This window comes from Teleopsis dalmanni, chromosome 2 (genome assembly GCF_002237135.1).
Source record: "Teleopsis dalmanni isolate 2A chromosome 2, ASM223713v2, whole genome shotgun sequence".
Taxonomy (NCBI): Eukaryota; Metazoa; Arthropoda; class Insecta; order Diptera; family Diopsidae; genus Teleopsis; species Teleopsis dalmanni.
The window spans coordinates 220,609,766-220,626,043 of NC_051847.1; the positions used below are offsets into that span (position 1 = coordinate 220,609,766).

The window sequence follows — 16,278 nt, forward strand, 5'->3', positions numbered from 1 at the left end:
ATAAAACTGCCTTAAAAGCTTACTTGAACTTAATACAATTATGATAAAATTATAATGATCAATATATCAATATGTAATTTAAGATATATGTTTAAATACACAATCCCCAAATGTGCATATATCTCAGACAAAAGATTCTTTTTGTTCATCGAAAAAAAGAATAATTTCCGAACTTTAAATAACATGCACTCAGTATATATGAACCAATCTTGATACGAAGAGTAAAGTTTCCTATTCACACAGCTTTCGAACAACCGTTTTGACCGGAAAGCAAATGTATTGACACCCATTACAACGGATCTAACATCAAAGCGGTCAAATAGGATCGAGATTTAATTACTCTATAATGAATTCTATCTACCTAATTCTTTGCTCTTGTAATGCACTATATATTTTTAATTTTTATGTGAGTTAACACTAAAATCAATTTTAAAGTTAACTAAGAACAAGGAACTGAAGTACAGTAAAGTTATTAAACGCCTCCAAAATTATGAATAATATATTAGCTCGCTTAAGGAAAATTTCTATATCTACAAGAAATCGCAATGGAAGAAGTGTAGAAATATTCTTGAGAACTTACTCTTTCATTTGATATAATATTATAAAAAATTTATCATGGGACACCAAAGTTATGAATAAAATATTAGTTCGCTTAAGAAAATTATATTTTCAAAACCTTGTAAAAAACAACCCGACAAGATATCGTAATGAAATAAATGTAGGAATATTTTTCAGAACTTACTCTTATTTTAAATATAGAGTAATGAAAAATATAGGACAGGATACCAAAGTTATAAGCAAAATTTTACCTTGCTAAGGGAAAATTTTTATAGATATATATGTTCAAAACATTGTAAAAAAACAGCTCGAAAAAATATTGTAATGAAATAAATGAAGAAATATTCTTTGAAAATCGCTCATTCATTTCATTAAAGGATATAAAGTTTTGAACGAAATATTAATTCATTAAAGCAAAAATTTTTATAAAAAAATATTTTTTTAGAAATTTTACAAACAACTAGACTAACGATCACAAAGCAATGAATATAGAACTATTTTTCAGAAATTCTTAGATTTTTTTATTCGACGCAGATTAATGTCAATTTGCACCTACCCGCTCCTTCGCACCTCCTTCACGTCACATAATTCTCTATTTTCTGTTTATTTTCACCCATTATGTCTCTATGTTATATATAAATATCTTTCATAATTTTTGCTCAACAAACAACATGTTTGTTTATAAAGAATGTACAAGATTATGATGGAAGTGAGATATATGTTTTTATAAAAAAAAAATTTTTTTTAGCTATATTTTATCCTTTAGTTGTTTTTTAATAATTACAAAGCTTATTTAATCTAACAACTTTACTGAGTCCTTAGTTAAGATTGTCATAACTCTAGTTTTTCAATAAGCAAAGAGAAGCAATCAACCTTTCAACTTAAAATATCAATAAACTGAAACTTGACAAACAATTATTTAAGTTCCTTTCATGAATACCATATACCACAAAATAAAATAATTGATTTTTTTTAAATTTAACGACCAAGAAATGCTATGTTTGAATGAAAATATTGCTTAAATACTTACTTCATAAGTGGAGACTACATCATCATCAGGAGAAGTACATGGAGCAAAGGAATTTAGACACGACTTTCTATTGTCATCAAAGTTGTTTTCAGTTCCGTAGTACGAACGCAGCATGGAGTAATTTAAATTTGAAATAACTTCGGCATATTTATTTTGTACCAACCAATATTTATTGTGATAACATAGTCGAAGTTTATCCAAAAGCAATTTTGGTGATATGAAAAATGTGCCATCAAAATTACCCATACCCATGACAACACCAGCACCAGCACCAGCACTAACACTAGCACTAGCACCATAAGCACTACCACTAACTGAACAAGATGCCTTAGTAGTAACTGAGCAAGTTCCAATGTCGACATCAGCATCAATAATGGTACTTTTAACGAAGTGCTCATCAGTAGCAGACGAAGAAGGTTGATCATTATTGTCATCACAATTCGATTGCAATTGAAAAGCATTCAAAAGCGCAGCTATCAGCTCATCATTATCAGTGAACTGTTTTCTTGTTGCAGCAGCACGAGACGATGCTGTAGCAATTGAAGTTGTTGCTGAGGGCGCAATGTTAGCTATTGTAGCTGCTATTCCTTTCGTTGTTGTTGTTATATTTGTTTTTGTTGCTTTTATAGAGTATCCTTGCGTAGGATGCTTAACATCGTTAGTGCAATCGTGCTGATTTTGGATAAAGACATTATTTTCGTATTTTTTTTCCATTGGTTCTTTTTCAGTTCTTTGTTGCTGCTGCTGTTGCTGTTGCTGCTGATGCTGCTGCTGCTGCTGCTGCTCCTGTGGCCGCTTCTCATGTTCTTGTTGTATTTGTTGATTATATGGCGGTATTGTCAAATATTTGGTCATCACATGAGGAAAAATTTTATTTAATGCATTCAATGCTTGTATGACCACTGTGTGTATGTCATCTTGTAGTCCCTGAAATACATAAAAAGAATATTGTTTTTTTTTTATTTGAATTTGCGTTTCAGGGTAAATGCAATCAAATGCTTAAATTGAAAACATAACATACATAAAAATATACTTATACAGGGTGTTTTTATAATAGTAACTTATAGTATTTAGTCATGATACCAATTAACAAAATAAATTAATAATGTGCATAATATATATAATTAACGCAGATTTAACTGACATATTTTTATAATTCAGATGTAAATATTTCAATAATCGGTTTTTTATTCTTTATGTTCCCCTTTTAGTATACATATGTTTATACTCACTTGAATATGCACATAATGATAGTGTAAACATACTAACTAAAGTAGAAAGTATTTATGTACTTGATGGAATTTACCAGGACTAAATTCACATACTTAAAAATTTTATTTTACATTGAAGCGTAACGAAATTTTAACAAGATTTTTGCTTTGTTAAAAGTTTTAGCAATTGTTAGTAAGAAAAAAATGTGAATCTCGTTAAGATTGGTGCTATACAACTATATAAACTTTAATGGGATTAGTAAGAAAAATATTAACGAAATAAGTATAAAACTTTCACAATGACAAATGTTGGTCTTTTAAACCAAACTCTTAAGAAAATCTTTTTAAGAATAGCATTAAACTGAAAAAAATGTAATCCAAAGATTGATTTTAATGTATTCCGATAAGATTTCTTAGATAACTTAATTTCTTTATTTAAAAATAAATTAAAACATAAATAAAACATAATTTTTCATTGAATTCAGAATGTTCTTCATTTCAATACAAGTGATATATAAATAATTAAGCATTGAAACTATTATACTGTTAAAGATCTTGCCTTGAATAATTAAAAATGTAACTAACATATTTAAAAAAATTGATTTTTCAATTTTGTTTATTAGAGGCTTTAAAATATATAAACTGAACAAAATTTTATAGACAATTATATATTAAAACTATAACACAATCTATAAAACAAATATAGGTACAAAACTCTGATTAGAGCATATAAATATATACACATATTTGGAAAGAAATCTTTCAAAAAGATTACGACAAAACCATCATAAGAATCTGTTATGTTTTAACAACTGATAGATGGTACTAATACAATAATTTAAAATATTTTTTTCTTGTCCACATACTAATTTGATATTTACCTTAATCAATATCGCTAATAAATGTTGCAAGTTTATTTCCATCTTTAAGTCTATTCCAGCTGCTGTTGATTGTATAAAGTTTCCAATAATCTGTTGTACACCACCGCGTAATATCGGATCCAAATGATTGTAATATAGCAAAATATCTCGTATATATTGTTTTTCTTTTTTATTCCCACTTTGAGTTCGTGTTTCTACTGTACAAGGAGCAACATTGGTGCCTTGAAGTTCTGTCAGATTAAGTCCAATAGATTTCCGCATTGATTTTGTACGTTTTGGTGGCCGCGGTGGCAACATAGAAGGTGGCGTATCTTCAACGGCTTCGGTTATTTTAAATGTGCTACTTTTCTTATTATTTGAAGTTACTATATCTGACTTTGATAATTCATTAAGATTATAATTAACTTTTTTATTTGAAGTGGCGGGGCGCTGTGACGTTATTGGTATAGTAAACAAAACTGGGTCTGCGCTTTTACTCAACGGTTGATTAAGTAAATAATCACAAGTACTTTTACCAAAATGATCATCTTTGATTTCCAAAAGCAGTGATGAACCAAGCAAATCACTTGGATCATCTGCTGCAGAAAACTTATTAGTAAAATCAACTTTATCACCTGAAAGCAACTCTTCATAATCCGTTGCTATATTGGAACTGTTGCTTGTGGCACTTGTATCTTCATTTGGGCTACCACTGGTACTTGAACCTTTAGAGTTTTCTTCCGTAGTCATGCTTTGTGCAATTTGTTCGAGTAAACTCAGTTCAGTTTCTGTGATTTCTAATGAGATTTGCAAAACAATTGGTTGCAGGCGCACACATTGTGAAATCACACACAATGCTAAGTTTTTAATGGAAACACGTATATTGGTATCAGATTGCAGAGTTTTTACATCACCTGTCAATAAAAAACGAGCAGCTATAAGACGCGCTGTGTAATATATTAAAGACTGCTCATAAATAGTGCCAATTTTTATGGTAACCAAAGGTGGCCCAAAAATTGTCTGCTTAAGTGGTGAATTTTCTAAAAGAAACGGATTTGCTGCAATGGAAATAAATTATTTTTTTTTTTTTAGTTTCGGTTTTGTTTATGTGCACAGTCAATAACAAGCACTACTCACCATTCGGTTTTCTTCTTAACTCCACTTCTGGCTGTGCATCAGCATCAGCATCCGCAACATCTTCTGTTAACTGACTATCAGTTGAATTTTTGCTTATGTCCTGTAAAACTGCTGTGGACGCTGTTACTGATGGTGTTGTTGCAAAGGTATCATCATTTATGCTTGGTAACGATTGCTGTCTAGAAAACTTGTCCGGTGTTGCTGACAATATGTCGTCAACATCAAAATTTTTATTACTACTAGTAGTTGATATAAACGATAAATTATCTGCTGCAGACATTGAAGTAGTAGAAATGGCATCTGCTTTTTCAGCTTGTGGGTTGATTATAGAACTTGACTTCGTTGTTGATGATTGACGAAAGAGTTTACTTACAGATTCTGACGCTATTAAAAAAAAAAAATAGTGTGTTGTATATAAATATTTTAAATTAATTTTATAATATCCGTATTAGATTATTATAATTAGCGTAAATATCAATATAAAATTATATTAATAATATTAAAAAACAGTAAAACTCCTATAAAAAAGATTCAAACTGATAACACATTTGCAGTCACTAAATATAGTCTATTTACTTTACTAATTATAATCACTTATAGTATATTACTTTATATACGTTATGTACACAAAGAATGCTCTATCAAGTATGATTGTATTTCACTTTTAGGTAAAAGAGTTATTAATTGCTATTCAATTTATTTGGAGTTTATTTAAAATGGTGTTTTGGTTATAGAAATCTACCAGGTGTACCGGTATGAAGTGAGCGTAAAGATACAAATGTTCCGACAGAGAACATGCACCTGCACACAAAGCAAAACGGGTTCAGGATGCAATCAAAACACTTGGCTGGGAGCTGCTACCCCACCCGCCATATTCACCAGACTTGGCTCCTTCCGACTACTATTTGTTTTCATCGATGGGACACGCATTGGCTGAGCAGCACTTTGATTCCTACGAGGAGGTCGAAAATTGGGTGTCTGGTTGGTTTGCTTTAAAAGACGAACAATTTTTTTGGCGTGTATCCACAAATTGCCAGAAAGGTGGTCAAAATGTGTAGAAAGCAATGGCCAATACTTTGAATAAAATGTTTTTTACTTTTCTATTAATAATTAGTGTTTTATTTTCACTAAAAAACGCTCATTTCATACCGGTACACCTAATATAAAACAAATATTTTGTTATGTACATATGTAGGAAATTTTTTCACCCGATGAGTACCAACGTTTCAGTTTTCCCAAGAAAATGAATGAATATCAATTAACTCATATTAATAGTATGATTGGTATTATAACTCATTGTTTTATTTCAATTATTAACTACTAGAATCAGTGCAGCTAGAAGAAGAAGTACCAAAAAGATATGAATTATATTACCATATATCCATATAAAAATAATTATCTTTTGAATTTAAGCACAAAAAAACGTATTAATAGAATAGAAATGATAGAAAATTGGCAACTGTGATATGATTTTCTGTATAAAATGCCAGAGAATTTTTGTTATCAACTTTGGTTAAGACCAAAGAGCGAGAAATTTCCATGACCATTTGTAATATGACTGTCTGTATAACACGGTCCTTAAACAGCTTGATAATACGCATCGATCTGGCGACGTACGTCTGTCTTCCTTTTTATTTGATTGTCTATTTAAAATTTGTATTGGAATTTGTTGTGCAGGCAGATCAAATTTGAATGAAACTGGTTGAATTTATCATACAAAACTCATTCAAATTTATAAATTCACTGCAATAATTTAGTAAACGCTTTATAACAAAACTATTTTATAAACGATAGATAAAGCTATTCAAAACTAATTTTTCATTTATGTTATGTTATTTTTTGTTAGACTTTGCTATATTTTTAATGTAATAAAGTAAAAACCAATGATAAATTTTAATCTTACACATTTGCTTGTAAAATAAATCATTCACAAATAATAAAGTAACAATTAAATAAAGAACAAAAACATAAAGTAAATCATTTATCTTAAAATCAACTTTTAAAAGATATTCATAAGTGTTACTAAGACTTAACTTCTTAAATCACAATTCTAGAAAGTTGATATCATTTTAATAGCACAATTTAATACAAACTTTAAATTAAATGTATTTTAATAGACTTTGGTACTATTAAATGAATTCCTTTTATAATGCGAACATGACCAATGCAATCAGTCTACTTTGACACTAATCCAAGTAACCAAGCAACTTGGGTTTTGTAAAAAGCATGAGTATATCCACAGCATGTTTCATCTTGGCCAATTACCAAGTTGCATGCAATACATTCAAAACTAACTATGAGCTGTAGTTAAAGTAGCATTTAACATTTACAAAAATTAACACACAAACAATTGCACTGGAAACTTTAAAAATGTATCTCTGCATCTCTGTATCTATGTATCTATTGTGTGTGCATTTATAAAAAGAAGAAAAAATGGCATAGAGAGAAACTTTGAAGCCATTACACGACCCCAAACACCGCAAATAAGCGTTGATGTACTTTAGATTTTTGTTTAAGTTGTTACTGATGCTACGGTGCATCGTACACTTCCTAATATTGGTGTTGTTTCACAATTTTCAAAAACTTTTTAACGCGCGCTGTTGAGAAAAATGTTAAAAGTTTCTAAACACGATAAGGCAATAAACATGGGAAAATGTCTTGTATTGAAAATTAATTTCGAACTTATTTTTTCAACCGCTAAAATTCTTTAAACAACATCTATTCATGTTGCAAATGCAACAGTGAACAACATCTACGCCAACAACAAATAAAATATCCAACATTTTTATAACGAAGAGTACGTACACAGGATATACATTACAAATAATGGACCCGCAGTATTTATACATTTATTTTGTGGATTTTGTTAAACTTAATTTCAAGCAAAACAACAATTTGTTGATGTTAATAGATTTTCATCCAACATGCAATGCCGCAAAAATAAAACAAAGTTAACATGTTATCTTCATTGTTTATATATTGCCGATGAAATATATCGTATAGTACTCGTACGCATATAACGTATGGTAAATACTGTATTTTTAAACTGACTATCATATTACAGTGTATATTTTAATGTTTCAGGATTAAACTCAGATAACCGCACTCAATATTTTTGAAAATATTTTTAATATGCAAAAATATACTTATGCTTTTAGGGTCAATGGTAGCAGTATTAAGACTAATTTTCTTCAAAACTATGGTTATTATTACTTAAGAGCACTCATTTTATTAGGTAATAACTCAATATTACATACAAAAGTAGATACAAAAAATGTGGATTGATGTGATTAAATATAAAATGCAACATGAACATGATGAGATACAATGCAAATACTCGTCTATCGTATTTCGTATATCTAAGTAAGTCAAAGCGTTCAGATGCGCGTAGGTATATGCCGATGCAACTAATGCTTTTAGGTACTGCACTGGACGCTTACATCGAGAAATGTGCAGAAAACTATTTGAAGAGTTTATGTATAAAATATTTTACTTTATTAAAATGATTTTTAATATTTATTTAAAATGAAGCAAAGTAGATTTGTTTTATTTTTAACATTATATAAGTATTTTAAAATAGAGAAATATGTTATAATTATTTTAAACTCTTGCTACAAAAATGTAATATGCATTAATTTTGAATTCGGTAAAATATAAAATGAAATGAAAATGGAGCATCTCTAGAAAAGATGTTGATCTAAATTATTTTATATTGTTAAAATATGTAAGAGAGTATGAATTGTGTAGCAAATTTTTAGATGGTATAAATAATATATCAGTAATTACCACCTCCATAAGTCAATTGTATGCAAGCAAAATTGTATAAGAAAATCGTAAAAGACTTTACGTAAAACCAACATATGCAAACAGTAGTATCCAATTAATTAAAGAAAGTAACATTTTGGGTTGAACTCATGGAAAGTAGACACCTTTAATAATCTTGAAAAGAAGTAAAATGTTGAAAACTAATCTAATAGCGTAAGCAGACGTGGGACAGTTAAAGTTAAGATACAGTATAAGAAAGGGCCATGTTATACAGGTAGTCATATGACAAATATCCACAGCAATTTTACGCTTATTTTGGTCATGACAAAAAAAAACATGTCATACAGAAAGTTATCTCACAATTGTCATCTTCTTACTCCTATTTATATTTTGGCACGTTGCTTTTGTGTCTAAATTAAAAAGCTTATTATCTTTGTGTGGATAACCACACAAAAAAATACATATTTACTCCTAATAGGTACAAATTTTAACATTTATCACTGCACAATGCCCTTTCGACCAATCCGGTTCGCAAAGAGATTGTCTGTTTTTAGGGAATATACATTCATTCTTCTACAAAAGAACTGGGTAACTCCAAAAGTATTTTTATAGTTAAAGGTTCAAGTAGGTTTATGGGGTTCGAGAAGTATTATTATTGCTGTTATTCATAATTTATTCTACTTTTAATTCATTCTTCTTTATTTTTCTTTTCTTTTTAATATCAGTTTCAAAATCAAAAAAAAAAAATAAACCATGAACACCTATGACCTATTTGGTCGTCTGTCGGAGTTTTGATAATTAATAGTAAAACTAAATGCATTCTGCATTCGACTATAGTTGTAAGCTATATTTAATCATCGTTCGGAAGTGAACCAATTCATATGACCAATCATTGTTTTTATAAAATTCTTAACTAATAAAATTATAATTAAAAAGATATATTTACAAACACTATCAGCAGTGATTTGTATAATATTCTTTCAATTTTTTTTCAATTTCCTATTGACTATATATATCGGACATACATCATAAAAGGCTCCTACCGAAATTTGTCAGCAGACATTGGTATACAACCCGTAAGGCAGCAGACGAAGAGTTCGTTGAAATGAAATAAATACCGTTTTGCAGCCCCTAAGAAGAAGAATAAGCAACGTTACTGATATAAAGGACGTAGCGTTGCGGCGCGAAAGTTGGAAGCAACTTATAGACAGCCTATTCTCAGTATAAGAGGCTGCTTGAAATTATTGACGTCGAGCAAGGCTTATTGTTATTATTATTCACCATAAATAATTTTCGAATTTTATAGAAAACATTTTATTTTTGAATGAACTTTTTTAAAATATTTGTTCTAGAACTACCATCTTGGAATTTCATTATCTCATTGTTTAATCATTTTTAATCGTTACAATTAAGATGCAAAATATGTCAAGGTAACATACATAAGATATGATATCACAAAAATAGCACATGTGACTTTCTCTTAACTAAATTAAAATTATATTTTCCAAAAAAAAACAGTAAAGAAAATAAATTAATAATAACTACATAAAAACAGCAATACGTGTATATATATATATATATATAAATTAGGATATAGGACAGTCATTGTTTTGTCTATTATTTTGTAACAAATAGCAAATATGCACTGCAAAAAATACAGCAGCAAAACACAAACAAAGTGTGCAAAGATAAAAACTAGCAAAGCCAAAGAACAGGGACAGACCAAGTCATTTCACAATGCTATTAAAAAACTACATTCATATGCATGTGCACTTACATTAACACATGTAAAGGAAGCATATGCTTACACTTCTACATACTTCTAGTATAATACACTCTCTCTCTCTCTTTCTCTCTCACACACACACACATACACACGCGACTTGAGTAACCACATTTTATCACGTAAACCATTTGTCTTATCCACTTTGTAACTATTACAATGGCTTTATTCAACGACAAAAACAATAACAACAACAAAGTATTATGTTTCAGGTTGAGCCCAACAACAATTGCAACTACACTAACTACATCAAATACAACAATTACAACAAATACAGCAAAAACAATAGAACCAACACAAAGTAGAAACAAAAGCATCATCAAGTGGAGCAGCAGCATTAAGACATGCGTTGGATTTAAAGCTGCATTTGCCGCGCCAAGTTGCCATTATACGAATGCTTTAAGTGCGCTTTTACAGCGCTACTCCTGCATGCATTCTCCAGCTCGCGCACTTAATCCCGTTTTTTCCACTGTGTTCCACTGTGTTTTTGTTGTTAATATTATGTTTTATTAGCGCTTTCATTGTGTTTGTTGTTATGTTTAATTAGAGTACTTCCGCTATTTTATTGTTTTACTTCAAGGAAATTTGTTTTTCTACCCACTTTTCTACATTTCAACTCTGCACACAAATGGAAAATGGAAAATGGAAAATTTACAGCACGAACATGAAATTGAATTGTAAATTTTTTGTTGCAACTTTTGAACGATAAGAACAGCTTTTTTCAGGAACGCGGCAGCGGATATGGGAAGCTATCATGTATTAATTCATTTTTATATGGTCAATAAAAAAAACGTATATACACAAATATACAGTTGCAATTGATAAGGACTTATATGTAATAGTATGTGTCTTAAGCCTTTTTTTCAATAAGTTTAAATGAATTTCCAAAATTACTTCTTAGATCGACAATGTTTTATTATCAAGAACCTCCATCTTGTCCTTATATTCAAAAACCTTATCCTTAAAACCGTATAAACCCAATCAAGTGCAAGTAATAATAAAAATAAATATTACTCGTCGTCATTGATTCAAGCCACCTATATACTGGACACACGCAGTCCATAAGTCGTTCCCACCTTTCTCATTGCCACACCAAATCCTTTAACTCGCCAATGTAATTAATTCTTTTGTTCTAACATGACAATTCTGGCAAAGATCTTTCAGCGGTCTTTTGCCAAACTTTCAGCGGTCTTACAAAACTTGCGGTCTTTTCTTTTTGGTATATACTAATATTGAGCTTATCAGTGTTTTGATATATATATAAAAATTTTAAAATATATATTTCATATATTTATAGATAATATACATATTTTTTATATAGAGGTTTTTCGAACATTAGTGAACTACAACAAAATTTTAAAATAAAATTTTTATAAAAATTTATAAAAAATTCTTTAAAAAAATTTGAAAATATATATTTTTATATATTTATAGATTATATACATATTTTTTATATAGCGGTTATTCGAACAGTAGTGAAATACAATAACAAAAATTCATTTTATATTATTTTAATTAATTGAATTTTTGACTGACCATATAGCTGCTTCAAGTATTACCAAAAACCCATTATCAGTGGTCTTGGAAATAATTCTTGTATTTAATTATTCGTAAATAATTTTTTATTACTACTGCAAGTCGCTCAAAATTCTATAATAATAATTATTTATGTAAAAATAATAATAATAAAGTATATATTTCGCGGCTTTCCATCACAATTGTATTAAAATTTAATTGTTTACTTGCATGCTGTACTTGTGGCACTTTGCTCCTCATAGGATCTATTGGAATTGAAATATATATGCGCTAACGAATACGTAGTAGCTGTTTTATGATTTCACCACAAAAGAAATAGAACAAAACAGCTTTCTACCATGAATTACAAATGATAAAAATTTTTTAATAGACTTCTGGGCCAGAATAGCATAAATCTTTCAAAAGGTCTTTCAGAAGACTAGTCTGAGATCTAAATCTTACGCCAGGCTTTTAACAATTTTTGCCAGAAATGCTCTATAAATGTCATCAGTCCTGTTTAGTTTTACAGGTTTATCAATCTATTTAACATCTTCAGGATAGAGCCCTGAAATTATTTGCGAAATGTGACAGACTTACTAACACCGCGTTATCAAATCTCAGAATGGTTACAGGCTCCTCGGGGAGATATGCAGATCTAAGGTCAATTATTGCTTAGTCTGATGAAGTGATAAACAATAATCCAGTCAAGGCGCAAAGATGGGTTTTGAAGAAACCTCGCAGTTACTAGAGAGTAAAAGTGCTCAGGTGCACTGACTCAACTCAACTATCCTCAATATATTATTATTAGCTTCAAACTCTAATACTAGATGACTATTGAAATTAAATGCTAGACTAGAACTAAATGACTAATGTCACATTAATGCTCTTAACGTCTTTATCAATTGTTCATCAGGCAAAGACAGTTAAATTACTTAATAGTTAGGGTCAGCTTTCTGTAAGTTTTTTTTTACATTAGACTGTTAAATTTCTGTTCGATTTTATTACATAACTTTTTTTTTTTTAATAATTTATAACATATTTTTTGAAGTTTGAAGTTTATAAGCCTTTACATATGCTGTTGAATTCTTCCTCTGACGTTTAATCCTATAAGACTACCGACTCTTTTCATAGTTAATGTTAATGAGATCTGTTCCATCTATTTCTATTGCTTAGCAGCTCTCCAAAAGAATAATAAGAAATTCGTATATGATGTAGCAATAATAATGACAAGAAAAACCTTTGCTTACTCCCCTTATTTGTGTTCTATTTAACTAAATAAAACGAAAATGACTTTGAGAGTTTTGCAAGATAATATTAAAAACTCCAGTAATCATTTTAAATAGGTAAGTTTGCATTTCACTTATAAATTGAAACAGTTTTCAATAAACTTACAAAAGTTTCGCTTATTAGAATAATATATTTAGTTTCACGAGACGCCTGCTTCATGTATTTGCTCTTTTCAGGAAATCTGAATATTTAAGTAGATACTTCAGCTAGCTGAATTGCACTCAACTGACTTAGAACATTAATAGAAATTATTTTCCTACGAAATCTATATGCTAAGGAGCACATATCCATTCTACACATTTTCTTTCATCGAAATGCTTCATTAAGTTTCAAACACTGCATTTACTCAAGTTTAAATTGGAAGATTGCGAAATCGTGACTTCCAGCCATTGCATTAGTTTTGGATGAAATGTTCAGTAAACGTTCTATAAACAGAGTGCATTGCAAGTATTTACATTTTTAAATGATTGTAAATAATCAACAACGAATTGGTAAGCATATCAGTACATTCACTCGGCATATAGTAAAATAAAAGAAATATTTTTAATTTAATAAATATTTAATGTCGGCATTTTCAAGCTTTGAACTATACGTATTTTCTCACTACAACAAAATCAAATATTTTATAATTAAACTCAATGTTTAAGCAATGTAAGTAAATAATCTAAAATGTTTAAGAACTTAAATGAAAATTTTAAATTAAACTTAAAGATTATGTATCTACCTATTTGTGCAGTACAAACATTCTAATACTTTTATATCTCAACATTAAATTTTAAAGCAGCTTATTTCAATTTTTAAACCTTATTATATATTTTATGAAGTAAATCAATTCCATTCAGCTATCATTGAAGATATCTTAAAAACTTAAAAATCAAATAAAACAATTGAAGCTTACCTGCACTTGAATGTGAAATTAGGTTATTGAAGAAAGAACCAATTGTGTCGCCGCTTCCCTTAGAGCCACTTTCAGCATTAGCATCTGGTTCTATAGTTTTATTTACACCAGCATTCAATGAAGTTGAAGTATTACCAGCAGCACTGCCATCTTTGCCACCAATTCTGATTTCTGCTTCAAAGTCAATGCTGTTGAAAGATTCATTGTCGAAGTCACTCAGAACCTCTGATTTTGATTTGTCATCGGCAGCAGCGGATGACAAAAAGGCGTTAGCATTGCTGTTAATGGCGGAAACAGTAAGCAAATTTTGTGGTGGCGAATGTAGATGCTCAGCACCACCATCGCTCTCAGCCATACTATTTGGATTATATTTTGTGTAGTTGGTGTTGATGCTAATACCATTGGCAGAGTCAGTATTAGCATCGATTGCATCAATCAGATTATCAACATCGATTGTTGTTGTTAGAGCGTACGTCTGCTTCGGTTCACTTATTTCAGACAGCGTTGTAAAATCATCTTCATCTTCGTCTACACCCGCTATTATACCCGTTGCATCGTCTACTAGTGCAAAGGCATCATATTCTATACATTCGCTAATACTACGTGCTGTGCTTCGTATGTGATGTTTAGTTTGTTCTGCAGTCGTTGCCATATTTTTTGCTGTTTGTTGTTCTAATTTGTGAACAAAAAGAAAATATCTTTATTAATGTTTTTTTAGTTTAAAATAAATGGAGAAGTTGCAATTTTTAAATTATTTTGCTATGCATAATTTAAACACAATTTTAATTTTTTTTTAATGAAATTCAAAAATTCTTTTTTTGCGAATTGCGTACACATTACGTAGTAACTCAGTTGTGAGAACGTCTTCTGCATCAGTTCGTCACACAAAGAAAATAATAATAATAAACACAATTGCCACATTCCCCAATGTCGTTTCTAATATTTACTTTACCTTCGTCATGATTGTCAACATCTGCATCCATATTTTTCTCAACAGCAACAAATGCAGCCATTGTTATAGGAGCTGAAGCAGCAGGACTTGAAGTAGTTTCACTTGTACCGGAACCAACATTAATTCCCACGGCATTCCCTGGCGACAATGACATAACTGCGACTTTATGTTGATGCTCCTTCTCCAGCTCCAGCTTCAGCTCCAGCTTTTGGTTCTGATGTTCTTGTTGCTCCCGAAGCAACATTTTTGCATTTGCAATTTTTTGCATATCTAATTTGTATGCAACTTCTTCCGACACATTCGCATTCAATGTTTCCTGATGTTCACTTATAATTCTCAAATTTTTCAGTAACAATTCCGCTTCAGCAGCACTGCCACCAGGAGTATCAACTGCAACTTCAGTATTAGCACCTTGAGTATGTTGACTTGGTGTTGCCATTGTCGGTGACGCTGTCGTTTTCGCTTTCGCAGCGACTGTCGTTGACACTAGAATGCCAGTGTTTTTTGCCGCTGTTACTGGTAATGTTGGTGCTTCCGTTGTTGTCACTTCATAATTTTTCAATTGGAATATTTGATTTTTTAATGATTTCCTCCTTCTTAGAAATTCATTGAGCTGCAATTGTTGATTACTCAGTAGTTGCTGTAAAGTTTTTGCAGTTGCATTATTAGTGGTGTTGCAGCAGCTGTTGGTGTCAAGTGCTTGTAGTAAGGCATTGATGACCTCAAGTGCTGCATTTATAATGGAATGATTTGAATTGTTGCTAGTGCTTAACAAATGCAAACAATAATCATAAATTTCAACAATTTTTTTTATTTCACTCGTCATTGGTGGCATAGGACTTCCACCAACGAATTTGTTTGATTGTGTAGAGTAAGCGGAGCTTCTTTTATTAGTAGCTGTATGAGAGTCATCATCTTCTACATACTTTTTAAAACCACGTATGATCAATGGAACTAACAAGCGCAAAAATCCTAAGGCACCAAGCACAGTGTTGGTTTGTTGATCAGCCAGAAGCAGTTCTGTAAAAAAATATGAATTATATTTTTATTAATATTATATTATAAATTATAACTGAATATTTCCAATAGAAAAAAGAACACAAGAGATTAAATATTAGTAGTGAATATCCAAGATCAATTAAAAGACCTAATCAATGCGGAGATCACACAGAATGCGTACTGTTAAGAGAATCATAATTTAAGAGCAGTTACATCATTTAATAAATATGTAAAATTCATTTTGAATCAAAACTAATTCATATTAGCTAATATTTTATGCAGC

At 30.2% G+C, this 16,278-nt stretch overlaps 3 protein-coding genes across 5 annotated transcripts in view; 2 read left to right on the top strand and 1 right to left on the bottom strand.

Annotated features, from left to right (window-relative positions):
• LOC119681024 (lateral signaling target protein 2 homolog) overlaps positions 1-16,278 on the top strand; it is a 420,855-nt gene that overhangs the window by 106,452 nt on the left and 298,125 nt on the right. The gene's annotated exons all lie outside the window — the stretch shown is intronic.
• LOC119681023 overlaps positions 1-16,278 on the bottom strand; it is a 98,105-nt gene that overhangs the window by 65,983 nt on the left and 15,844 nt on the right. Inside the window, exons 5-9 of the mRNA XM_038094079.1 lie at positions 14,997-16,016; positions 14,045-14,716; positions 4,797-5,180; positions 3,681-4,717; positions 1,589-2,515 (exon numbers count right to left, since the gene is read on the bottom strand). Of these exons, the coding sequence (XP_037950007.1) occupies positions 1,589-2,515; positions 3,681-4,717; positions 4,797-5,180; positions 14,045-14,716; positions 14,997-16,016 (4,040 nt within the window). The remainder of the gene's footprint in view (positions 1-1,588; positions 2,516-3,680; positions 4,718-4,796; positions 5,181-14,044; positions 14,717-14,996; positions 16,017-16,278) is intronic.
• LOC119681029 (structural maintenance of chromosomes protein 2-like) overlaps positions 1-16,278 on the top strand; it is a 51,908-nt gene that overhangs the window by 28,830 nt on the left and 6,800 nt on the right. The window lies entirely within an intron of this gene.